Source organism: Ixodes scapularis, unplaced genomic scaffold, assembly GCF_016920785.2.
Source record: "Ixodes scapularis isolate PalLabHiFi unplaced genomic scaffold, ASM1692078v2 PGA_scaffold7__128_contigs__length_106722199, whole genome shotgun sequence".
NCBI classification, from domain to species: Eukaryota; Metazoa; Arthropoda; class Arachnida; order Ixodida; family Ixodidae; genus Ixodes; species Ixodes scapularis.
The window spans coordinates 97,977,684-98,005,011 of NW_024609882.1; the positions used below are offsets into that span (position 1 = coordinate 97,977,684).

The window sequence follows — 27,328 nt, forward strand, 5'->3', positions numbered from 1 at the left end:
CGGAAGCGGAGCTTCTTCCGGTTGTTGAGTTAAGATTAAAGACACTTTTTGGCGAGCTGTCACACGGGGTGGTTGTGTTCCTTCTGCCTGGCGACCATGTGGTCGCACTCGGACGCCCACGGTCACAACATGGTGTCAGAAGTGGCCGGCCTCCCGGTCTGACGTCCTCCTAATGCTGCTGCTATCACTGCTATGCTCACAGCTAGCCCTGCCTCTCGTCGTCTCCGCGTCGCACGCTGCTACGCTTTCCGTCTTCTCGTCACCGTCGCTGCGTTCCTCGTCATGTCGCAGGAGAGAATAACGGAAGCTTCCGCCGCCACCGCCCCCGTCGTCTCACTCCCGAGCTTGGTTCCACCGCCCAAATTCGACTTCGCAAACCCCGACAAGTGGCCGCAATGGTTTCTACAATTCGAAGACATCAGCTTTGCGTCAGGCCTCTACCAAGCGTCGGACGAAGTTCAGGTGCGGACGTTACTGTACACTATGGGATCCGAAGAGGCGCGGCGTGTTCTTGAGACGTTAGGCCTCACCGCAGAGGAATGGCGGTCCTTCGCTGCGGTAACAGACAAGTTCAAGGCGCACTTCGTACATCCACCGAACGAAGTGTACGAAAGCGTGCTTTTTCACCGGCGGGTCCAGGAACGAGGGGAAACCGTCGACAGTTTTTACACGGCCCTTCGAGCACTCGTCCGCAAGTGCAACTATCCGTCCACAGAGGTCGAGGACAGGCTCGTTAGAGACCGCTTCGTCGTAGGACTTCTCGACTCGAGACTCTCTGACAAGCTCTGCCGCTGTCCGACCCTCACCATGGCCGAGGCCCGGCTACAAGCACGCATCCACGAAGACGCCGTCAAGGCGCGGGCGACCGTTTTTCGGGACGAGACAGCTGCCGTCGCACCGGAGCAGCTCAAGCTGGATGAAGCACGTGTGAAGAAAGGAAGGAAACCGGCCCCCAAGACGTCTCTCAAGCGAGACTCGGCGTCGTCGCCGAGAGAAGGCAGCAAGAACTGCAGATTCTGCGGCCGTCAAGCGCACCCCCGCAACGAGTGCCCGGCTAGACAAGCCAAGTGTCACTACTGTCGACGCCTGGGCCACTTCGAAGATGTCTGCGAGAAGCGGAAACGAAGTTTGAGCACTGTTCATCTACATGCCGTTTCGACCGCGGGCCGAGCGAAGTTTGTCAAGGTCGCCGTCAACGGGTACGACGTCGACTTCAAAGTCGACTCCGGAGCCGAAGTCACGGTGGTGCCAAGCACGTTTCCCGGAGCACCTCGCAGTCTCCAAGAGCCTGAAGGGCAACTCACTGGACCGGGCAATCAGCCATTGACAGTTCTCGGTACCTTCCAAGCCACATTGACTTGGAAAGGCAAGTCGGTAGTGCAGCGGGTTTACGTCCTGCCGTCGCAAGACCCGCCTCTTTTGGGGTTTCCTGCCATCCAGAAGCTGGGTGTCGTGAAGTTCGTTGACGCCTTCTCCAGTCTCAACCAGCAGAGCCCTCTTCACAGCGACATCTTCGAAGGGTTGGGTGAGCTGAAGGACGAGTATGTGATTCGACTCCAGCCAGGAGCACAGCCGTTCTCCCTCAGCGTTCCTCGCCGCATTCCGATCCCCCTTCATAACATTGTCCGCGAAGAACTGGATAAGCTAGAAGCTGACGGTGTGATCCGTAAAGTCGACGATCCGACGGACTGGTGTTCTGTTATCGTTGTCGTCCCCAAGTCCTCTGGAAGTTACCGGATCTGTGTCGATCTCACACGCCTTAACCAGGTGGTCCAGCGGGAGCGTCACGTCCTCCCATCGGTGGAGCCCATCCTGGGACGTCTGGGTCCTGCACGGATCTTTTCCAAGCTCGACGCTACAGCCAGTTTTCACCAGATCAAGCTATCTGCCGAAAGCCAGCTCCTCACGACCTTCATTACCCCGTTCGGCAGATACTGCTTCTGTCGCCTTCCTTTTGGAATTTGCTCCGCTCCGGGGTATTTCCAACGTCAAATGGGGAGGATCCTGGAGGGTCTCGACGGAGTCGTCCACATGATCGATGACATTTTGGTTTTCGGACGCACCCAAGAGGAACATGACCGGCGTCTTGCAACAGTGTTGGGTCGCCTGAGCAGTGCCGGAGTGAAACTGAACAGGGCCAAGTGCGTCTTTTCGGCGTCCACTGTTAGGTTCTTGGGAGTCACAGTCAGTGCAGACGGTATCAGCCCCAATCCAGACAAGGTCCAGGCTCTGGTCAACTTGGAGGCCACAGCGGACGTCAGTGGCGTCAGGAGACTACTCGGCATGGCTAATCACGTAGGCCGTTTTCTTCCTCACCTGTCCGACGTGACTACGCCGATTCGTGCTCTTCTCCAAAAGAACAGTGCATGGTGTTGGGGGCCCAGTCAGCAGTCTGACTTTGATCGTCTTAAGGACATGTTGAGCTCCAAGGTCTGCATGGCCAAGTACGACCCTTCGTACCATACCACAGTGTCGGCTGATGCAAGTTCGTATGGACTGGGAGCCGTTCTGCTACAGGACCAACCATCGGGAGAGCGTTGTGCCGTTGCCTACGCTTCGCGATCTCTTACACCGAGAAAAACCCGGCATAGCCAGACGGAGAAAGAGGCTCTGGCCGTCACATGGGCCGCTGAAAGATTCGACCAGTTCGTCCGTCGCATCAGGTTTGATGTCGAAACAGATCATCGACCCCTCGTCACTCTGTTGGGATCTGCAGAACTGGACACTATGCCTCCTCGCATTCAGCGCCTGAGGATATGCGGCTTATGGCCTAACAATATAACGTTCTCTATGTACCGGGGAAGCTCCTGGCGACAGCAGACACCCTTTCCCGAGCCCCTGTACAGGCTGCCGTCACCAAAGTAGACACCGTCGAGCTCTTCGTTGGGTCACAGCTCAAGGACATCGAAAGTCTTGCATCCACTCGCCTCGATCGCCTTCGCTAGCACCAAGCAGAGGATGGAGTCTGTGCCGGCCTACTCAGATTCTGCAAGGATGGGTGGCCCAAGAAGGTGTCCAACGTTCCAGTTCATCTTAAGGCTTTCTGGAAGGAGCGAGGCAACATCACAGCCTTCGAGGGCCTGTTGCTGAAGGACTGTCGCATCGTGGTTCCTTAGACCCATCAGAAGGAGATGCTAACATTACTCCACGAGGGCCACCAAGGCGTGGGAAGATGCAAGGCAAGGGCTCGCGACTCAGTGTGGTGGCCAACCTTAAACAGCGACCTTGGGTTGCCAAAGGCATGGTAGCGCTTTTTTGGACGAGGACAAAAGAAAGAAAGACAAGGCAGACACGAGCGCTGACTGCAACTATTTGTTGTCAGTCAGCGCTCGTGTCTGTCTTGTCTTTCTTTCTTTTGTCCTCGTCCAAAAAAGCGCTACCATGCCTTTGGCAACCCAAGACCAATACCAACTAGCCCAACACACAGCTTTGTTAAACAGCGAGCTGGAGCAACTGGTGGGGACGTGCGAGCGTTGTGCCCAAACAAGAATTCAGCGCTGCGAGCCGCTTCTCGGTACTCCTACACCCGATCGCCCCTGGCAACGTATCGGGGTTGACCTCTTTGAGCTACAAGGACGCAACTATGTGGTCATGGTTGACTACTATTTCCGTTTCCCCGAGGTGGTCAGTCTTGCGACCACAACATCAAGCTCCGTCATCGCGGCTATGAAGAGTTCCTTTGCCCGCTTTGGGATTCCGGAGACTGTGGTCTCGGATAACGGTCCGCAGTTCTCGTCAACGGAATTTGCCTCTTTCGCAGCCTTGTATGGGTTCGCCCACCGTACGAGCAGCCCGAGATACCCGCAAGCAAATGGCGAGGCAGAGCGCACGGTTCGAACACTGAAGGAGCTCTTCGTGAAGGCAGAGGATCCGCACATGGCGTTACTGGTGTACCGGGACACACCTGGAGTGACCGGCTACAGCCCTTCGGAGCTGCTCATGGGTCGTCGCCTCCAGACCAGGCTGCCAGGCTTACCTGCATCGCTGATGCCGAAGTGGCCGTCGCCAAAGCTCGTCAAGAGCAGGGACCAGAGCGTGAAGAGCCATCAACGCAAGGACTTCAACAGGCGTCACGCCGCCCAGTCACTGCGCCCTCTGGAAGCAGGGGAAGACGTGTGGGTACAAGATATACCATGTGCTGCTAGGGTGTTGAGCCAGGCCAAGCGGCCGCGCTCCTATGTGGTCGAGACGCCAAGGGGTGTTGTCCAGCGCAACCGTCGCCACTTGGTGCCGTTTACGCCCAGTACTCCCAGCCAGCCAAGCGACTTAGTTTGTACCCAGCCTGCAATTTCAGACGGGCCAGTTCCTGTTGCCGAAAGACCAACAGGCGATTCAGCGGTGATGCCCAGTTCTACACGGCAGTCTCCCCCACCGGGTATACGCGTCACACGTTCGGGGCGGCAAGTCAAGCCTCCTCAAAGACTGAACTTGTGAAAGCACGAGGTAAAGTTTCCTCGAGCTGGAAGGGGAGATGTAGTGAGGACATCTGGCAATAGATGGCACCACATGTGTTGTGCTGCGGGATTACCGGAAGCGGAGCTTCTGCCGGTTGTTGATTTAAGATTAAAGACACTTTTTGGCGAGCTGTTACACGGGGTGGTTGTGTTCCTTCTGCCTGGCGACCATGTGGTCGCACTCGGACGCCCACAGTCACAACATTGTCCAAGTTTTTTCAAGCAAAAACAAAAAAAAAAGAAGAAAAAAAGACGATGCCCGAACAAGATAGAAAGCATACAAAGACGCCAAGTGTTTCACAGCTCCACGATAGATGGCGCCAGCATGTTTTCTCGTCGTAAGTGATTTTAAAGGTTTTTAAGGCACAGGCTCGGAAGATGATTGGTTCGGAGCTTACCCTCCTTTCGGTGCGTGCCTCCACCCGTGTGTTGATGGGACCGGTACCGCAGGGCCCCTGAAGTGAAGAATGGTGAATGGAGGATGCACTCTAAATTGGGGTCAATTCGTGGTAGAACTTCATCTTAGCCTATGAGACAGAGAACCCTAATGCCGCAGTAACACTGGGCATACATCATACAAAAGACAGGGTGTTCGCTGCAGGCAGGATGACGGAACTATCTGCGGACAGGGTTTAAGCATCTTAGAAGCATGTTTGCTTCGGATGGATAGGTAGTAACGGTTATACCCTTTGTAACGGGCGGCAGCTTGCGCCACCAAGCGGAACATTTCGTCATCCTTTTTTTGTTATTTTTTTGTTACTTGTTATTTGTTTTTGTTGTTTGTATAAATTTTGTTATAACAGACACGGTTCGACCAGTGTTTGCAGATTGTCTTTTTTATGATGCATGAGCAGTGTGGCCCCTGCCTACCTAAGGTGTCTGACACGGCCATATATTTTAGAGGACTTCCGACAATCAAGAAATGATAAACCTAAAAAAAAAAAAAAAAACTCACGTCATGTAGTGGATAGGCCGCCAGGTAGATGTCTCGATTTAGGAGTTTATTTATTCCTGGAACCAATAAAATTCGACTTCGTCTTTTTTTTTGTGCTGAGACAAGCAACATGGTTCAAGTAATCTATTAAAACAGTATTGAAATGCTTCATGAACGAACTAAAAGTGACTATATTGCGAAAAAGAGGTAGTATTCTGGGTTACGCATACTCAATGGCAAATATATCTAATATAGCTAGTAATCCAGATAAGGGCGCTGAAGTTGTCATCAGCTTTGTGAAAAAGTTTGGATTTTGGCACCAATTTGTTCCGTTTGATTCCTTAGTAATTTGTATTTTCTACTAAAAGTGGTACCTCCTTATTTTAACCAACATATTGTAAGGAATCAAAGTGAGTTAACGACTGCACGCAAAAGACGCCAATAATGGTAAGCACTTCGCACTGGCGGGACGAGCAGTTCTCGACCAGCATCGTTTTCGCTCGAACCCTTCTACCTCTTCTTCCCCCGGGGACCGGTCGTCGCCAACACCTCCTAGATAACAACGCCGTAGTGCTGATCGAGATGTCGTCATCAACGAAGGCCAATGCTGGGCACAGAAGGGACACGACGATTGCGTCCTTGTTCGGCTCAAACTTGACTCGAAGCCGAGCGCTGCCTTATCTTCTAGGCGGTGTTGTCGTCGTACGCCCTCCGACTGGCTGTCTTTTATCGGCGCAACGTTGCACGTTACAACATACCTATCTGACTCTTGATACTCTTTCTATTATTACGCTCTTAGTGGGAGACGGAAGGCGAACGTGGACTCATGCGACGTCCTTGCTGTCATTGGCACGCTCATCAGTGCGACGGCTCCGATTGGATCGTGGGCGGAGTCACTATCTGATATGAGCGTTAAAACGCTGACGTCACTGACGCGTTTTTCACTGTCGTCTGCTCGTAGGACAGCTCGCTTTCAGTTTCTCACAGGATAGAAGCCTTGAGATGCCGCAGGTTCTTAGAAATAATTTACTGGGAGACGACTTACGAATTTGTCTCGGAGGTAAAAATTGTGGCGATACCACTCGCAATGTAAGGAGTTTTTCAAAAAAGTAAAAAAAAAGAATGAAGAGGAGAATAAGTTTAGTACAATTAAACTGTTCTTGTCACATTACTCAAGCAGCGGTGTAAAACTAACGGAAAGGTTAAGACGCGCCCTTTGAATGTAAGAAAATGGTACTAGATCAACTCACGGCATAGACGCTGCTTTCACGAGCAGTAGCGTCCGCCCAGTCCGAAACCCGTTGTTCGACTCGCCACCGTTTTTGGGACGGCTGCTATCGTAACTACTGTATATTCTATAGAACACATACGTTTTTAAGCACAGCATCTAGATGGCGCTTCACCCAGACTTAGAAAGTAATCCGTTACAAGTAACGGATTACAAGTATGCAGTTACTTTTTCAAGTAATTTTGCAATTGTCACGTTACCTTTTGCGGCAGTAATTTGTAATGTAATTTCGTTACAAAATTATGTCACCAATTACTTTAATTACTCCTTACTTTAAAAACATATGAACATAATACAGAAACTGCAGCAATATGAGCAGGTAATTCAGCGGCATAATAATAGCAAGTTCAACAAAATAGAAAACATCGTGAAGAAAATAATAACCCAACAGAAAACCTGATTTTTTTGCGACCGGTCACTAGAACCACTAGGGAAACGTGCAAGGCATATACAAATATCCGAAAGACAAAGATCAAGAAGTCAACGCGGAGTAGGCTCTGACTCTTTCCATCGTCTTCCATTGTGCTTTTCTTCTTCTCCTGCGTATGAGAAATGGAAAGTGTACACTTCGTTTCAGCTTAAGTCCATATGCAGCTGATACTACAAGTGCGAGCTCCGGGCTTTCAGCGTCCCTGCCAAGCACGTGCGCTTGTGCAGTGCAAGCACTGTTCAGGGCCACATGTTCACGCCTGTATATAGCATAGGCTGCGCCTGGACTTAAGGGAGCCATGAAGCGATTTTTATAGTTTCGCTAAATACTACTTAATAGTAATACTACTTTCTTACGTTAAGAACAAAATAAACTTGCCTTAGTTTTTTTGTTTTTTTTTTCTTGTAAATGGCCAAAAAAATTCGAGAAATATGAGCATCGTTCATCCCCTCAACTCGGAGCCAGAACAAGCGGCCACGTGGCCTGGTGCCTGTCCCATACTGTCAAAGTTAACCATAGCCAGGCGCTGGGGTTGGCAAAGCAGAAAACGCGTGCTCAGCTCCAGGCATTGTTTGAGTTTGGCAATTCTACTAATTGCAGCGGTTGAGCACGAATCACTACCCGAGTTTCCGCCGAGGCATTTTTTGTTACGAGCCGAAGTCGTGTGCTCACGCAGTTCTCGTGTCTAGTCCTTGAGCCGCGCTCGAACGCCGCCGGGCGGGTGGCTTCTATCTCATAATTACGTCATCAAGCTTTGCGGAGGCAAGAATGAAAAAGAATATTCCCTTTTATCCTCGCAATTTCACCGCGACAAAGAAGCTTCTGTATCAGTGACAGTCAGTGCGAGTATACTTGGGCCAGACTAGGACCAGTATACGCCTCTGCAAAGTCATGAACATTCCAACTCGATATCGTTTCATGACCCCTTTAAGCTAAAACGATGTTTATTTTTATAGTGTTGCAGAACATTTTTGAAAACACCAAATTGTTCTTTTTATCCAGTCCTTGATTAGTATACGGGAAAAGTAACGTGGAAGTATTTTGTAACGTAACGAGTAAAGTAACGCGTTACTTTTAAGCGAAAGTAATTTGTAACGATAATCCATTACAATTGAGTTTCGGTAATTTGGAATTGTTATTTATAACATTTTTCAAGTAACGGGCACGAGTCCGGCTTCACCGTGCTTTGTGCAATACATAGTTTTGAAACTAAACTCTATATGACGTTTGAAACAACAGGGGGTCAGAGCCGTATATGAAAGGAGTTCGGTCATTAATTGGCAAAGCAGAAAACAGGATAAGCGAAAATTAGGGTGCGTCATTGGCCAAAATGCTTTCGATGACTTTGAGCGCCTTGACTTACAGCACTTGCGACCAACCACCAGCCACGAATATTCCCGTGGCGGGGTCAATAAGCTTGTTGTGATCATTAGTCTAAATTCGATTTCTGGTTTATAGTTTACTCAGAAAATGTAACTATAACCTAAAAGGTGTGTTTTTATATAAGGAAAAAAGAACTATAAGCTTCTGAAAATGAAGAAAAAACACTCAAATCTATTGTAATGTGTGTGTGTGAGGGGCCCGGGGGGGGGGGGGGGGGGGGGGTGGCTGTCAAGTTGTATGGTGAGTCGGTGACCCATATTTTTCAATTTCTTTCAGTCATACATATGATAGAAAATAAATAATCATTATATCATAATTATTATTATTTGAGTCTGACCGCGTTCTTCGAGCCAAGCGAATAATCAGATATTACGTTTTTACCCTTTGATAAAACTATTCGTAGAATGAAAAGACTCGGGATGTCTCGAACCAGTCCTTGTTCGAGATTGACCGGGTTCGTCTTTTTCGAACTTTCGACTGGAAGTTCGAGAAATGTTTGACGAAGGTTGAACTATTATGCGCATATGTCTAAATTAAGAACGAGCTGGCACCAGCTAGCAAAGAATAGGTGAAACATTTTACAAACTAACTAAATTACGAGGAACTTATATGTTAGCATCGCTACTGTGTGGGTCATCGGAATCTATTTTCTAAAATTTAAAAATGGCCGTTCTATAAAAAAGTTTTTTTTTCAATTTTTTTTGTAGAAGTTAGATAACGCTGTTGAAAAAGTCAAGCTTCGTTCAATTTCGACAAAATTTCGAAGGTGCGCCAAACGACTTGAACCTCGGGTTCGACAAGTGTTTGCGAAATTCCTAGATAAGACATCTTGAAGCGCGAGCAGCAGTCCATTTAATTGCGTAACTACAGTCACTGACAGGATAAGAACGGCAGGAGAGAGCTTCAGTTGTTCCGCCTCTAGCGCGAGCTTCCTATGTACCTTCGACAACGCTTGGACGCCTCGTGAGTCTCGAGCGTGCACGCGCAGCCAAAGCACGATGGAAGGCAATGAGCGCGTGCTGAAGGCGTTCGAAAGAGACGCCCTGCAGTTCTCACTATGTCAGTAGAGAGGTTTAATATACTCATAGCCTACTGACAAAGCCTGGGAGATCGCCACGAGAAGCGGCCGCCGAAATGGAAAAGGTGGACGGGCAGACAACGGATGAGATGGGAGCCACGTGACTGGCGCCCCGCTGCGGCGAGACGCCGAACATACTTCTCCCGAGCGAACAAGTGTGTTTGGGGTCTTCGCCGCTGCAAAAACTGTGGCTGACTTCCACGTTTCACGAGAAATGGATCTTTGATGCTCTGTGCTACCAAATCATCATGCTCCTAATCTGTGACCGGGCACTCTATGGCTCCGTCGTCGAAGTGTCAGGCTTTGTGAGCATAGAAGAGGCTATGGTATACACCGTATACGCTACGGCGAGCGGGCACATGGGGCGCGTGCTTAATCCATGCTTCGAAGTGACGGCAACAGCTCACGGCAGCGAAGCGTAGCTATAGAATGCGGTCTAGTGAAAGTCTCCAGTGACTATAAAGTCTACATGCGCGGGGTCACCTCTGCAGTGACAAAAGTGGGCGTACCTTTTTCGCGGCCTTGTTCGTCGTACGCTGTCTGCGTCAGCACTTCCCAGACAATACGACTTCGCATCGCTGGTGTAAAGAACGTCTCCTGGTCAGTTATCAAGAACCTGCACGCATGAAGTGTAATTCAAAACAAAAATAAGTCGAGTTGAGGACGTCATGAAAAAAATTCGAATTCAAGAGCATCAAAAACGTATGACCCCAGGCAGCACCTAGCGCCTTTGTTCAGATTCTGGTGGGCGAGCTTGGAGAGGCGGCATGAACCTCATTCGCAGCCGAATGACCGGGTGCTTCGCTAGTATACATAATGTGCCAGAGAGAGTACGATATTGCTCGTTTTTGCAGAGTTAATTTGCGTATAGGCTCCCAACATACCGTGAATTTGTTGAAAACAGCAATTTCCACTGCTCATAAAACATGAGGTAAATTTCAGTGTTGACTTTTTACCTGCACCATATTCATTGTGGGGCCACTTTAGCATAAAAACGGCCATGAACAATTAAAAAAAAATTAGATTGGTTTTGAGCAGTTGTCCTTCGCATGAACAACAGTAACTATATAGCTAGTTGCTCTAGCATCTAGTATGTACTTACGCCCCCTCTCGCTGTCGGTAAAATTCCGCGTTATGAAACTCCTGCTCGTCCGGGATGAGCCTCCGGTTGTACGGCCAGGGCGTGCAAATCCTGCTGCCCAGCTCTCGCACGCAACCCTTCAATGTCCCGGCTGCCTGCTTCGCAGCGTCCAATTCCATCTTCATGACCTCGAGGAAAACAACAGCCTGGCTTAGACATTTAGCCGGATGCAATAAAGGTGCGGTAGCAATTGATTGGGTTTTTAACGAGCAGCGCGACATCGTGCGACACTGTTACTTGACACTACGGTGTCACGTGATCACGCCATGTTACATCGCGGTATCACGTGACACCGTAATGATTTCCTCGCTAAATTTAGCGCAGGAAAATTGATATCACGTGACCCGACGTCATTATATCTCGGGTCACGTGACACTTTGACGTCACGTTACATTGCGACGTGACGCGTTCGGACGAAAACGAACAATAGAGGCCCGTAGAGGGTTTCCTCATTTACGTCTGTGACACTATCGAAGGCGGTGGCGCTAGCATGGAACGGGGCATGTGGAGATTATTTCCCCTTATCAAAAAGAGACTCTCGCGCATGCGCAGTGTGTCGCGAGGGCAGACGCACTTCTTTAGTTGGGGCATATGTAAACGTAAGACCTCGAATGAACGCCCACCCCTGAAAGATCACCTACCAAATATTTATCACCATTTATCATTTCAGCATAGGTGGGCGTTGCGTAGGGATCCTATACGGGCAGAAACCGTGGGAGAGGAGGAGATGAGAGGGCGCAGGGTTGTCCAAACGTCCAGCTCTGGTTGGAATGATCACTGGCTAGACTCAAAGCCAGCTGCCTTTGTCTCCACTGCACTCGTGGAACGCGTTGGAACGTTAAACGCCGGCATCCGGCGTTTTGCTTTCGCATTCGAGCGCGTTCGACGAGAGCAGTGGAGACAAAGGCTTTGAGTCTAGCCAGTGATCATTCCAACCAGAGCTGGACGTTCTGACAACCCCTCGCCCTCTCGTCTCCTTCTCTCGCTCAGCTTCTGCCCGTTGTTCGAGGCGGGGTTTAGGCCGCACGTCCGGAGGCTTCCTGTCTCGTGACGACGTCCAATCCCCGAAGTGAAGAACCCAGGGGTTCAGTGGAGGTGGGAGACTTGGTAACGTAATGAACGGTTTAATTACATGGTAGCGATACAGTCGTCAAATCCAAGAGAGAACAACGGAGCAGCCTCGCGCTCCGCCTTATATAGGGTCCGTTTCTCCCTCACTCCTTGCCAGGGCAGCCCGTGCGATGCAGCAACCCGTCGTCCAGTGTGACGTAGCCAAAGGTCTCAGCAGTTAGGCCATGCCTCTCTCCCTTTCCCGAGCGCACCAACCACCACGCACACACACACACGTCCCGCCAACGTCACGGGCGCGTTGAGACTTGTTGCCGCAGGCCCCGTCACGCAGGCGACGGTCCCGGACTCGTCGGGACTCGTTTCGCGCAGGCCCCGACAAGCGGGCGACGGTCCCGACAAGCGGGCGACGGTCCCGGACTCGTCTTGACTTGTTTCCGCAGCGTTGAAACTCGGAAGAAGGTCGCCGAAGGTTCCATTCTTAACAGCCCCTCCGGGGCCAGGGAAACCTCGAATGGCCGGTGGTACTATCGCTGGCCTGAAGAGGTGGGCTTGGAGTAGGCCTTGAGAAGATGCTGCAAGCACTAAGCAAACTCCCAAACCTCTCACAACGGAGGCATTAGCGGAAACGTCCCCCACAACACCACGCCACACCGCAGTCAAACGCTCGGAATCCGCCAGAGACCCGCCAGACTGGATTACGGATTACCAAAATTTGCCAAAACAATGCAATTTAAAACCTTAGGACAACTTCGGGTATCGAGACCCGCTGTCGCCAAAGCAACTCATTTTTCCAAAGAGGTCACTATGAACAAAATACAAAAAGACAAAACTTCGCAATTTGTGAGGTCATTTTGGGGTTTTAACGAAGTGTCCCCACTTTGATCCTCATTCCCGTGGATGACGAAAACCTCTGAGATCATATCCCTACTGTTTTTGGTGATATCAGAAAAATCTGCTCAACCCATCGGCATTGCCGTTCAATTTACCTTTCTTGTACCTGACGCTGAAGTTATATTGCTGGAGAGTGAGACTCCATCGGAGCAAGCGGCCATTTTTGGGCGACATTTGGCGAAGCCACGTAAGGGGACAATGATCGGTCTCGAAGGTGAACTTCGCCCCATACAGGTAGCACGACAACTTCTGTGCCGCCCACACCAAACAAGCGCACTCCTTTTCAGAGGCGCAGTAAGCCTCCTCTCTCACGGTTAGTTTACGACTAGCGTACAAAATTGGATGTTCTTCCTGGTCATCTCCCAGCTGACTTAACACCACCCCCAGCCCTCTGTCACTAGCGTCACATTGCACTATGAACTCTTTGTCGTAATCTGGTGCACGAAGCACGGGACCGGAAATCAGCGCCCCCTTTAAACTTTGAAACGCGCTTTCCTTCGCCGCGTCCCAAACTACGTTACCCGGCTCTCCCTTTCGGAGTGCATCAGTCAAGGGGCTTGCTACCTGGGAATAGTTGGGTATGTAGCGCTGGTAATACCCGACGAGTCCCAGGAACGAGCGAATGTCAGTCTTTGTCCGGGGTGTCGGAAAGTCGGCAATCGGAGCAATCTTGAGCTCCGAAGGCCGCCTCGTTCCCTGGCCAACAACATGACCCAGGTAACTCACATGGGAACAACCAAGATTGCACTTTTTGGCCTTCATGGTTAGCCCCGCGTCACGCAACCTAGTGAACACGCTTCTTAGGTGGACGATATGCTCCTCCCACGTGTCGGAAAATATCGCGACATCATCTAAATAAGGGAGCGCAAAACCGTCCATACCTTTCAGGACTTTGTCCATCAATTTCGAGAAGCTGAATGGCGCGTTCTTGAGCCCGAAGCTCAGTACGAGAGGCCGGAAAGTCCCCACCGGAGAAATGAACGCGGCGTACCGGCTCGCACTTTCCGACATAGGAACCTGCCAATAACCGCGTACGAGATCGAGTGTCGAAATGTACCTCGCGGCGCTTACCCTTTCTAACCTCTCCTCAATGTTAGGAATAGGATATAGCTGGTCCTTTGTGATTGCGTTTAGCTTCCTGTAATCCACACACGGCCGGGGGTCTTTACCGGGAGCCTCGACGAGAATCAAGGGCGACGCGTAGTCGCTTTCGGCGGGCTCGATTACCCCAAGATCCAGCATGTGCTTTATCTCAGCCTCGATGATCTCCTTCTGACGAGGCGACACCCTGTACGCCTTGGACCTGACTGGCTCGGTTGAAATGAGCTCTATCTCATGAGTCATGAGGTCTGTCCTTCCCGGTCGATCACTGAAAGTGTCGCTAAACTCGTTTAAGAGTACTTTTAGATCATCTACCTGCGCTTGGTCAAGAAGCTCTGCGTTCACGCAACGTGCCATGATTTCATCCACACTGCTTTCAGCGCCTGGGCTGATTCCGTTCCATTCTGGAATTTCGGTAGGTAGCTCCTCGGGCATGTTTAACGTTAGGTTAACGACACCCTGTCTTTCAACGAACGGTTTCATCAGGTTGCAGTGATAGATTTTCACTTGTTTTCGATGTCCGGGCATTTTCAGCGCATAGTTAGTTTGCGACAGCTTGTCAATGACCTCTACGGGCCCCTCCCAGTGAACTTCAAGTTTGTTCTTTCGCGCCGTTCTAAGAATCATTACACGATCACCAACCTCAAAGGTTCGGAGTCGTGCGTTCCTGTCATAGTACACTTTAGCGGTTTCTTGAGCCGCTTTCATGTTTTTGTCCACTAGTTCACGCGTAACACTTAGCCGTTCCAGCAACTCCAACACATAGTCTACAACCGTTTGGTTTTCTCCCGTCCCTTCCCACATTTCTCTCAGCATTCGAAGCGGAGAGCGAAGGGCTCTCCCGTAGACCAACTCGGCCGGCGTGAAACCAGTGGCTTCATGAGGCACAGTTCTCAGAGCGAACATAGTTGCTGGGAGACAGCTTTCCCAGTCCTCGTTGTGTTCGTGACACAACGCGCGTAACACTCTCTTGAGCACAGAGTGCCATTTCTCCACGCTGTTAGACTGAGGGTGATACACGGAACTGTGTATCAGCCTCACCCCACACCTCTGCAAAAACGTGGTCGTTAATGCGCTTGTGAAAACTGTGCCCTGGTCAGCCTGAATTTCCGCGGGAAATCCGATCCGCGCGAAAACCGTCAACAGAGCGTCGACTATCTCCGACGAGCTGAGTTCCTTCAGAGGAATCGCTTCTGGAAATTTGGTTGCCGGGCAGATCATGGTGAGCAGGTACTTATAGCCTGACTTAGTTCTGGGCAATGGGCCAACTGTGTCGATCACAAGTCGACGAAATGGCTCCGAGATCAGCGGGACGAGTTTTAATGGAGCTTTCCATTTCTCTCCCGGTTTCCCGACTCGCTGGCATGCATCACACGACTTTACGTAGCGCTCTACGTCTTTGAAGCACCCCGGCCAGTAATACTCTCCCAGCAACCTTTCTTTCGTTTTGTTCACACCTAGATGACCTGACCAGCAATTTCCGTGGCAAAGACTCAGAAGGTCATCACGGTACTTTGTCGGAACAACCAACTGATCTAAGACCCTACCTTTGCGGTCTTTGTAGTGCCGATACAACAATCCGTCTTTTTCATGCACCGTTACATTGGCCCTAGCAATACCCTCCTTGGCTGTATCGTGCAATCTTGACAGGCTAGGGTCGCTCTTCTGCTCGGCTGTCAGAGACGCTCTGTCCACCCGCAACAGACGATCAAAATTACGTGAGGTCGGAGCTAAGAGAGACCCCTCAACGACCCCGTCTTCCTCCGCCTCCTGCGCCGACGCGTTGGGGCCTCGTACGCTTTCTGGTGCTACGAGGTCGGGCTGTTCTACAACCTGGTCCCCCTCATCCCGTTTCTCTGCCTCCAACTCTGAAAGTGCTTGCTCCCCGTTAGCTGCTTCTGGCTCTGGCTTACTGGTCAACAAAGGGGCAAGCTGACGCGATTTGGACCTCGTCAACGCCTGAACCAGTCCTTCTCCCAGCTGTTGACCCCTTTCGCGCAGCAAGAAATCTGACCGGTTAGAGAACAAATAGGGATACTCCGACGGGACTGTTTGCGAGACAGCCGCCTCTGTCACTAGTTCTCCGAACGGGCCAGTTATCTTTACTCTCGCCATAGGCAGACAGACACTGTGCTCTTCGAGCACCTGCTTGATCCAAGCTACCTCTCCAGTAAAGTCGGATGCAGTTACATACGACGGATGAACAACGTCCATCGTCGCTGCACTGTCCCTAAGCACCCTGCACGGCTTTCCGTTTACCTGGAGCTCGTGAAGATAGGGACGAAGAAGCTTCAGGTTCTCGTCACTACCGTTCACGTACGAGAACACAACCCGCGGTTTGTTACATCTGGCCGCTATGTGCCCCGGCTCCTGACAGTTGTAGCACAGGAGCGGCTTCCTTGCCTCGAACTGCTTTCTTTGGTTTTTCTGCGCCTCGTCTCCGTTCGAGTGATCTGCTTTCTTTTCGGGGACCTTTTTTTCTGTTTCGGGCTTCTCGGACTTTTTATCTCGCGAGCCGTTTCCCTGTTGGTGTTGGAAGGGCTTACGTACAGCGCGATCGCTCCGGCCTGGTTCGCTTTCCTCTCCGCTCAGCTTTCTACGCGTCGCGTACTCTTCGGCTAGCTCAGCGGCCCTTTCGACAGAGTCGACTCCCACCCTATCCTGCACCCAGAGCTTGACTGACTGCGGAATGCTACGAAAGAACTGTTCGAGGCACACACACTCGACTACCTTGTCGCGGCTTTCGTACACTTCCTCGCTCTTCAACCATTCTATCAAGTTGGTTTTAAGCGCGTACGCGAATTCCGAGTAGCCCTCGCTGCTCTTTTTGGATGCGTTTCTAAACCTTTGACGGAACGCCTCGGCAGAAAGGCGATACCGCTTCAAAAGGCTCGACTTCACCTTGTCGTAGTCGTCCGCGTCTATAGTACTAAGGCGCGCGACAACCTCTGCAGCCTCACAGGGCAACAAAGTCAAAAGCCGTTGCGGCCACGTTTCTGGGGCGAAGCTCAACTTCTCACATGTCCTCTCAAAGTTAACTAAGAATAGGCCCACGTCTTCCCCAACTTTAAACGGCTGCAGGAGCTTCTTCATTTGATACGACTCGGCCTCACTTGCTCGTACAGGAGCCCCAACTCTACTGTTCTGCGAGTTTAATCGCTGTTGTTCAATTTCGAGCTCTAGCCTTTTTAGCGCTCGTTCCTCTCTTGCTGCAGCCTGCTCCTGTTCTCGTTCCTCTTTCGCTGCAGCCTGCGCTCGTTCCTCTCTTGCTGCAGCCTGCGCTCGTTCCTCTCTTGCTGCAGCCTCACTTTTAGCGTTCTGAAGTAATTCCCACGCAATTTTAATATCCTCTGCTTCCGCGCTCACTGAAATTGCTTTACTGATCTCAGATTTCTTCATCTTTTGCTCCACCTCCACACCCAATTCTTCACATAAACAGAGTAAATCTGTTCTCAGTAACCTCATTAGATCCATGATCGCTGCTTTTTAGCTTTGGCTTTGTTCTAAAACTTGTCGCGAGGTTCTACAAAAACCTAGCGCACGAGTCAAACACTAAGGATTCCCAGCAGTTCAAAATTAATTACCCATAATCTGAAGCCTGGCGAATCTCAAAGCAAAGTCCAAACGCTCACCCACAGATGTAGCACGATGTCGCATGGTCCGATCCCAACCGCTGCCAACCAGTTGTTCGAGGCGGGGTTTAGGCCGCACGTCCGGAGGCTTCCTGTCTCGTGACGACGTCCAATCCCCGAAGTGAAGAACCCAGGGGTTCAGTGGAGGTGGGAGACTTGGTAACGTAATGAACGGTTTAATTACATGGTAGCGATACAGTCGTCAAATCCAAGAGAGAACAACGGAGCAGCCTCGCGCTCCGCCTTATATAGGGTCCGTTTCTCCCTCACTCCTTGCCAGGGCAGCCCGTGCGATGCAGCAACCCGTCGTCCAGTGTGACGTAGCCAAAGGTCTCAGCAGTTAGGCCATGCCTCTCTCCCTTTCCCGAGCGCACCAACCACCACGCACACACACACACGTCCCGCCAACGTCACGGGCGCGTTGAGACTTGTTGCCGCAGGCCCCGTCACGCAGGCGACGGTCCCGGACTCGTCGGGACTCGTTTCGCGCAGGCCCCGACAAGCGGGCGACGGTCCCGACAAGCGGGCGACGGTCCCGGACTCGTCTTGACTTGTTTCCGCAGCGTTGAAACTCGGAAGAAGGTCGCCGAAGGTTCCATTCTTAACACCGTATAGTAATCGTTTTCTGCTTTGCAGAAAATCTCTTCAAAAGTTTCTCCATTCGTTCTTTAACTCTCTACCTCTACTCTTCTCCTGAAAGCCGTGAGTACTTCAGCACCTGGAGCTAAACACAGCAGAGTGGAGGAAACGCTTCCGCCTTCGTGCACACCTCTAGATTGTGAACGCTTTGTGGTATCTGCTTTGCTACGGCAACAGGAAAAACTCAACAGTTCCTTGTTTTCACCTCTTCGTTGCGTTTGCCTGGTTTTATAGGTTTCAAATATAAATATCATGCGGTTTCAACAGATTTGATTTTAGCCACATTGCTTTGTTTCTTAAATATATCTTAAAACAATTTTTTATTATTTTTATTTAAGAAATACTTCGTTTAATATCTTTCTTCGTTATCTTTTGACAATACTTATTTCAATCTGCCCTTAATTCTACGGTTTTTTTATCTTCAGACTCTTTTTCAGGGCACTTACCCTTTTAGCATCGTAAGAAGGCTTCTCTTGGTCTTTGGGTACTATCATCATCGAGTCTGGTAGCACAAATTCCTTTTCCCGAAAAAAATATTAACACAAAACAATATCGAATGTCAATCTACAGCTTTGTACTGCATCTACAACGAGAGTAGGATATCAACGATTAAGTTCAAGCTTTTCTCTCATTGGGTAACTTCGTGCTTTGAAACCCTGATGTCGTTTGTGTAGACCAAATCCAAAGGTTGCGTAAAAACACGCCCACCTTGACCGGCATCATGAGGTGGAGCATCTCTGCATACTTCGTGATCACATCCCAAGGAGCGTGGATTTTGACAAAGGTGATCTTTTCTGCGGCGGACACCTGCAACGATGAGAAATTACGCAGATGATCAAAACGCCACGTTTCCACGCATGCGTGCAAATCAGCACTAATGATGCATGCAATATTTTTTTCTTTGACTACATAACTAAGATGTCTGTCCTTTTTTAGACTCTTACATTTACATTCGGGCACGGCTGCCTAGGTTAGCTGTTTTTGATAACTCGCTCCCCTCTCTGATAAAAAGTATCTATATTCGTTATTACATTGAGAAAAAATGAAGTTTTACGGATTGTTCATCGGTTACGCGACGTAGTCCTTACAAGATTTGGTTGTTAAAGGAAGAAACGATGATTTTGGCGCTTGAAACGTGTACGCCTTGATGCAATGACATAAAGCTAATCTAGAAAACAACCACATATATACATAAATTATTCAACACGGGAAAGAAAAAAAAAGAGTAACTTTCCACTAGGAGCCGGACTTTTTTCATCATGCTTCTTGATGTGAACACAACAGACACACGTGCATCCCACTTTGAAAAACGAAGAAAGAGCGCACCAATTAAACACCACCAACAACAGGAATGTAAGCTGAGACACATCCTTTCGCGGAATGTTGTAGACCGAACGACCCTCTATCGGCGAGGTGCGCGACCGATTCCGTGCATATAGTCGGCCTCTACGGAGTTGCCCAAAAGCTCACTTTGATATCTTTAGTAGCGTTTGTTATGTTTTAATTGACAGGAAGAAGGGTAGTGACGAAACTTCGACGGTGTTACTATTGAGCATGCTTTTCACTGTAAACTTTCACTCTTCTCTTTACATCCACCATCGAACTCTATAGGATCAGCTCCATTACTACTACCAATGAAAAATGCTGGTAGTGACGTCGTGGGTAGTAACTGATGACGTGCACGACGAAAAGCGTTCCGGTGGGCGGCTGCGCGGCATTTCTAGGAAATACGGGGAATGTCGAAAACGTCGAGATAAATAAAAACGGCGCGAAGATTAACACAAGGACAACTAGATGACTCAAACAAACACGGCATTGACTTACGACTGTAGTTTTCTTTCAGAACAAAATATATTGACACAAAAGAAGAAGAAACAGAGAGAAAAAAAAATACACGACATTTTTTCATCACAGTCACAGTTAAAGTCAGTCACAACCGGAAAGATTGAAAAACTAGAAAGAACAGTTTTTTCATCACAGTCACAATCATTCACAGTCAGAGTCAGAAGGAGAGAAAATACTAAAACGAGCATTTTTTTTCATCACAGCCACAGTCACAGCCACAGTCACGGTCACGGCCACTGTCACAGTTACAGTTACGATCATATAAATCTGTCAGTTTCATTAATTAGATATAATTCATCATCAAAAAGGGTAATAGAATTTTCTCTGACACAAACGTTAGGTCCATAATGTCCAATAAGAAAAACCTTATAAACTTCACTAGCGGTCTTATTGTGATGTTTGGCCAATATTTGAATATCATTTTACTGCTGGGTACAGCCACATCTATTAAAATGTACAACGAAATGTCCCGATGCAGCGAAATGTAAAGTAAGAGAGTGATCATGAGCCCGGGCGTTTGCACATCTGCCTGTCGTAGAGTCACTGAATAAAGCTACGCTTTCAGAGTACCGAAACTCCAAAATTACGCGCCTGAAACACGTCAAGCGCCGCCATCTTGGGTCCACGCGAAGACGAAAGAGTGACTCTAGCCGAGCCAAGCCGAGCTGTAGCCCTCGCCTGCGCCAGCTGCCGCAGCCGCAGCTATGGCAGCGAATCGAGGTCGTATTGTTCGTATCTTGACCTAACACGGAAAACGGGCGTGCTGAGTGACGAACTTCAGCGTGCGCGCGCAGTAAACAGTGAACAGCAGCAAGCAGAGGACTGCTGGACCCAAGATGGTGGCGTTGAGAAAACGCGATGATGATGATAGCGACTCACGTGACTGCCGCCGTATAATAATGCAGCAGCGAACCAGAATATTGTTGGATAGAGCGACTGTATGGTCGGCAAAATGTCAAAAAAAAAAAAAAAAAGAAATACGGTACTCTGAAAGCGTAGCTTTATTTAGTGACTCTAGCCTGTCGGTCTTGTATAAATCTTTCCACAAGACAGAGGGATTTCGTAAACTACACCGACGGCACACGCCACATATTTACCAGTTATAAAGGTGTCTTACTTCACATAACATACGTTTTTGCAATGTATTTTTTTCAGTTGCGGAGCATAAGAGATGTAGTTCTGACGGTGCGGAGAAGGCGACCGGAACATCGAACTTATTTGCCACCTTTTTATTCCTGTGAGAAATAGTATGTGTATATGGAATCAGAACTGGGTGTAGAAGTAGTCTTATGTCACATGTTCTTAGGTAGGTCAAGGGAAGGCTCGTGAGCACTCTGTTTTTTTACGGAGCGCTGCATCGGGACATCTCGCTGTACACTGTAGTAGATGGGGCTGTACTTCGCGAATGAATAATATTGATATACTCGCCAAACAATAAGACCGCTAGAGAAATTCATGAGGCTTTTCTTACTGGACATTATAGACGTTACGCTTGTATCAGTTAGAATCAATTACCCTTTCTAATGGTTAATTCTCTCCTATTAATCAGACTGGCACATTTACGTGACTGTGACTGTGACTGTGACCGTGACCGTTCCTGTGACCATGACTGCGTGTGGTTATGATAAAAAAAATGCCCTGCAACGTTTTTTCTCTCTTTTTGACTGTGATTGTGATGCAAAAATGCCCTGAATGGTTATTTTCATTATTTCTTCTTCTTTTGTGTCAATCTATTTTGTTCTGGAAGAAGACGACAGTCGTTAGTCTGCGCTGTGTTTTGTCTGTGTCTTCTACTTGTCCTTGTATTAATTTTTCGCGCTGTTTTTATTTTGCTGATCATCCTGTGACTCGCCCATCTCCACACCTTACTACAATCGAAACGTCAAGTTTGACGAGCAAGCGATGACTCCAAGTTTAACACTAGCTTCCACTGTAGAATTTACACACACGATCAAGCACAGTGCGTTCGACTGGTGGCAAGTATCCAGGACGTCGAGCAATGAGGCAAATCCTGGCCGTGACGTCAAAGGTAGAAACTCTAAGTTATCTCCACTGAAACCAACGTTACTAGATAAAGGTCAGTTGAAAAGCTTCTTAGAACGCGTGACGCATTTTCGTGGTGTGCCCGCTCGGTAGCGCTGGCTACGCTATCAGCCCGTCCGTATGGAAAGAACAGACCGAGACGGTGGAATGTGATGGAAAGTGATTCCCTCAAGGTTTTAAGGGTAAACATAAACTTTGCGCGAAAAGAAAGTCGTTCAAAAACGATAATTCTCCGTTACCCGTGAGGGCATCTGGTGGCGCCAGGATCGCTATACCCTTTACCTCCTCGCGTGCGGGCAACGGAGGAGGCAACGTTCTTCCGTAAAGCTAGCCAGCTGACAATTTTAAGAACATTGATTGAAACATCGTCGATAATTAGCACCCAGTAAAAGGCTAAACTGAAACGAGACGACAGAATCAACGCACGTGTCCGTCCACCCGCTCGAGTTCCAGGCCGGCCTCAAGGAGGTTCTGCTCGAAGACCTTCCGCGTGTCCTCCGCCACCGAACCGCCGCCCTTGCCGAAGGCGAGCACGAAGTCGATACGCCTCTTGCCGTCATCGAAGCACAGAGGCCCTGGTTTCCCTCTCCGGGTCGCCGACGGAGCGTTGGCAATTACAGCCTGTCTCGGAGAGATCCGTTCCTTGGCTTTGCTGCCAGTGTTCGAATTCTGGCAGATGTCAAGACGGAATGGCATTACACAGCGGCGTTCTTGTAACGTCGCATCCGGAGAAGTACATGGAATAAAGTTTGAGTGACTATTGTGTCATATACGGTACTGGTAACTAGCTGCACGAGGAATAGGTTTTAAAGACGATTATAATGATGCTACAGTGCTTTCGCATGTGCACCTGGCGATCAAGACGCCATAGAAGCCTTAGACTGGCGTGCCAGGGTTTTCCAGGAGATTTGAGCCAGGTTTTACAAGGTTTCACCTGGAGGAAGAGGAAATGTAAGGAGGAGGAGAGAGGAGGATGGAAGGGGAAGGGACGAGGAGGAGGAGCAGGGGAGAAGGAGAAGGAGGGGAATATTTCCCCTCCGTACCTTTCCCTCCTCAAGAGCTACGCTCTAATTTCGCGTTACAGAGATTTATAGACGTCTTTAATTTTTCCTTTACCCTGAAGGCGTGAAGTACCTTAATAAAACGTGGACCGCAATAAAAAGACAAGTCTGACAAAACCTTTTTTTCCGAATGACTGATGCCAGATTTCGCTACCTTGTAGTTTGTGTACCACATATTGTATATGTGGTACAATATGCGGCTGTATGCCCATCACTTATGTCGGCTCTGATCAGTAACTGACCAACGTAAGGTCTTGCGTTGATGTTAAAGTTGCGATGAAGTTGCCGGACGTGAAGTACGGAAACTTCTCAAAAGACAATCCCTGCCAACTATGAAAAAAAATTAAAAAAAATCAATGGCGTGACCGATTGCAACACCAAAAAATAATAAATATAGACACATTTTTTAAAAGCACCGGCTTGAAAAAACGCTAAGAAAGAGTTGCAAGGGGGGAAACAGCTTAGTTCAATACTTAAAAACAAGGGATGAACACAGGAGATGCTCGTATCCAAGCATCCTGCCTTTCATAATCATTCATCGCACGCGCCACAAAATCACGAATAAAGGCAACGAATGCGTGCTGGGGGCGGAGCATCCACTTGGTTCTTAACCTATTACCGATTTTAGTGGAGCAACTTATTTTTCGTAGAACTAGTACAGCTCTAGCTGTTTTAGTTTTAGAACAACTAGAATAACTAAGACAACTAGAACATAATTTTTCATAGAATTAGAACACCACTGCCAAGCAAGCACCCCCCCCCCCCTCTTCCCGCATTCAGACCGTTTCACGTTGGCTTTGAGTAATAGAAGTAACGGGGTAAAAAACGTCAGCAGAACTTACGAGCTCGCCAATGTCTCCAAGTTTGGCAACTTCTTCTAGGGGAGAAAAGATCGATATGGTATTCAAGCTTATATGCAACGACCGTTTGACACGGAAATATTGTAGTGGTTGATATATCGTTTACCGACAAAGGACGTTCACGTAACAAGTTCCTGGGAAGAAGGCTCAAAAAAAGTCACCATCAAAGTTTATTGATCTAATGAAAACGGGAGATTTTCTTTCTTTTTTGCCACGATATTTTTTCTTCAGTGACGCATGTTAGAAAACATAGTCTTTCCCGACCAGAGTAGTTAGAAACGTCCTGTCCTCACTGACATGCACTCTTCGCTTTTTTCTCCTTCTTTTGTCGTGGATGGCTCTCTTACAAAAGAAAGTGACGTCTTTCACTTGCGTTCGTCCGCTTTTCAGCATCCCGTATCTCAAGAAAAGTTGAGGTTGCTCTTGGAAACGGGCTACACTCTAAAAAAGCCCGTGCGTCTTCTTTCCCGCACAACACTCGGAGAGCCAATCACCGCAGCTTACGGAGACGGCTCAGCGAATGACGATGCCGAAACATCTGTTTAGAACAAAAAATGCAGACTGAGTTGTGACATTAAGCAATGCAAAACGTCACGCTTGCATTGCTTAATGTCACAACTCAAAGTGCGTTTTTTGGTATAAACGTATGTTTCGGCATCGCCATTGGCTGAGATGTCTCCGTAGGTTGCGGTGATTGGCTCTCCGAGTGTTGTGCGGGAAAGAAGACGCACGGGCTTTTTTTAGAGTGTATATGGTATATACAGGGTGTCTAGTTTCAATTCGAACAGATTCATTTAAAGAATGCGTAAAAGTTACGCCAACTCGGATTGTGTAAGCGATTTATACGGTCAGGGGTGGGGGGGCATTATAAATGCGGCCAATCTTGACAAGTCCAATAAGTCACTCAAAGCATTTAATTAGTTTTTATTCAGTTAATATAATTAAAACCGAACACCCTGTATAGCCACCAAACTACAGTCGCATCATGGGGACTTCGTAATCGCTTTAAAACAACCGGAAACAGCTGAAAACATGTCATATCTTTCTGCCCAAAAAACCTTGTGCGACGGGAAAAAAAAAGAAAAAAAGCCAACGCTTGCGTGATTTTCAGAACACTCTTCAGCAAGATGTATTTGTCGTGCCTACTAGCGGAGGATATTCATTGTTTGCCCTGTACTGTAGGCGAGGTTTTCAGAACATCTAGCCTGACTCTAAGTCTCCGAGTTTTGGCTCACGTCTGTTCGTCTGTTCTTTTTTGTAACAAAATTAGGGGGATCATCTTTCGAATAGCCTTGGCCCACTTCCAATCTGCCCATATTTCCTCCATTTTGACCTATCCTTCATTCAACAGAGTGCATAGATTCGATTTCGTAGGTATTGCAAAACCTGCAGTCTTGAAACGGAAATGCTTAAAATGGAGCTACCATGCTTTAACTCAAGAGAAAAAGTAGTCTTAAAAAAAAATTAATAGTTTTTTTTTTTAAGGATCTGCCATTTGCTGGAAGCTGGGGAATCCATGCGCTTCAAAAAATGAGGTCGCTAAAGAAACTTTTGGGGTTCTTCGGCTTGTCCATATTTTGCATCTTAAAAAGTTATTTTAATCACCCCCTAAAAGGGCTCTTCTTAAAAAAACCTATACGGTGTTCTTTTAAGCTTATTTTTTAATGCGAAAGGGTTCTTCATCGGCCAGTTGCGCTTCTTGTACTAAAGATGGTGGTAGTGCTTGAGGCGAAACCGTTTTTCACTAGCTGAAAGAGTTCTTGAGCGTCGAAGAACCTTTCGAGAAGGGATATTTTTTAGAGTGTGCACAACGGCAGATACAAATAACACCACCGAAACTGGAATCCTAGAATTCCATTTCGTCGCCATCTTATGTCCACCACTGTGCTGTATGTGGTTCCGACTTTAGATCCGACATTCTAATAATCGTCACTTGACTTTCAAAAAGGGTCCATAACTCAAAAACTCCACGAGTTGGCTTGTGGATACAGCCTGTTTTTTCCCCCAAAGAACTCAGAAGAATAACTCAAAGCATTACCTTTCCCAGATGAAAGTTGTTTGGGCTGCTGGTCCGGGGACGTCGAGCTCGTCTTGAGGTGGCTCCAGCATTCCTGCAGCTGTTTCACGTTCCGGTAGGGGCCACCGTGTCTCTCGTTGAACTCTTTGCACACCTCCTGCCAGGCGCTCTCCTTGAACTTGTGGCTGGCGACGCCCGAGCTCTTCCCTTTAGAGACAGCGGGTACGACTCCCTTGATCGGAGATTTCAAAGTGCTCTTCTCAAGCTGCGTGAACGGAGCGTTCTTGGGGCTCTTCGCTGACATCCTTGGCGCTTCTGGATTCAGTCTTTTTTGCCTCTGAGGAACGTTAGCGCGTGCGCCGGGGACTTCTTTCTTATTTAGCGATAAGATAGAGGGACCATGAAATGAATTTTGGACTGGGATAAATGATTTCCGATCAGGGTTTCTCTAAACGCATACCGTTAAGCAGACTAAAATAAAATTAGCGCACGAGCTTAAAAAGCCAACCGCCTGCTTTAAGTTTAAAACACAACGGAATATTTCTTGTCTCCTTTCCTTCAAAAGCTCTCCAGTGTCTCCACCTTTTCACTGTGATGCACCCGCAGTGAAAAGGAACGTCAGCCGAACCCAGATCACGCATTAGACACGAGCACTGAGTCACTCGGGCGTAAGCTCTTGCCAACAATCAATCAGTCGACCAATATTTGAATTCGCGTTCGTGGCCAATGAGTGCCATGACGGCACTTATCATTGATTGCGAATGACAGGTTCTATAGTGTGCTTAAAATCACGGTGGGAGCTTCCAGTCATCACGTCCGATGCCCAAGCCATAGCCTCCTCTATACTTACAGTATATAGGAGGCTATGCCCAAGTATATAGCGTCCACGTGATTTCTTTTCTGTTTTATTTTATTTAGGAATACTGTCGCTCTCTATTGAGAGCAATGACATGAGTTACGTATACGTTGTTAAAATACACGGAAAAAAGGATATGCTCACAAGAGGGGTCTGCACAAATACACATAAAAAGGAACATAAACACAAAAAACTACCCAATTTAAAAAATATCGCTAATAACATCAGTAACTGTCTCAAAAGAAGAAAGCGTTGCTACTTAATTATATAACGAATTCCATTCTTGTAGTGCCCGAAATTCTTCTAATTTCCCTTTGAGTTGAGTATTAAAGCTATAATGAGGAAGAAGTTGTAAAATCAATTCATGGTCCATTTTAATTGTCAACATAAGCCAATTTCCAGTTTTTATTTGTAATTAGCTCGTTTAACGACTACAAGAATTTAGCGTATGCTTTCCAAACATTTTGAAAACAAGCTTTATATATATATATATATATATATATATATATATAGACGCTTTACACACGCGCCAAATTACAGCTGCCATTGCTGACCTTCTCTTGTCTTACCGAGATGCCGAGCAACTGAAACGGTAGTTGACGAT

General features: G+C 48.2%; 1 protein-coding gene across 1 annotated transcript; it reads right to left on the minus strand.

The window, feature by feature from the left end:
- Positions 1 to 12,548: 12,548 nt before the first annotated feature.
- On the minus strand, positions 12,549 to 22,626 carry LOC121833192. The gene is made up of 4 exons (XM_042286311.1): positions 22,357 to 22,626; positions 18,751 to 18,849; positions 18,489 to 18,560; positions 12,549 to 16,474 (listed from the first exon to the last, which is right to left on the minus strand). The coding sequence occupies exons 1-4, from the start codon at positions 22,624 to 22,626 to the stop codon at positions 12,722 to 12,724; spliced, it is 4,194 nt and encodes a 1,397-aa protein (XP_042142245.1). The 3' UTR covers positions 12,549 to 12,721.
- Positions 22,627 to 27,328: the final 4,702 nt, after the last annotated feature.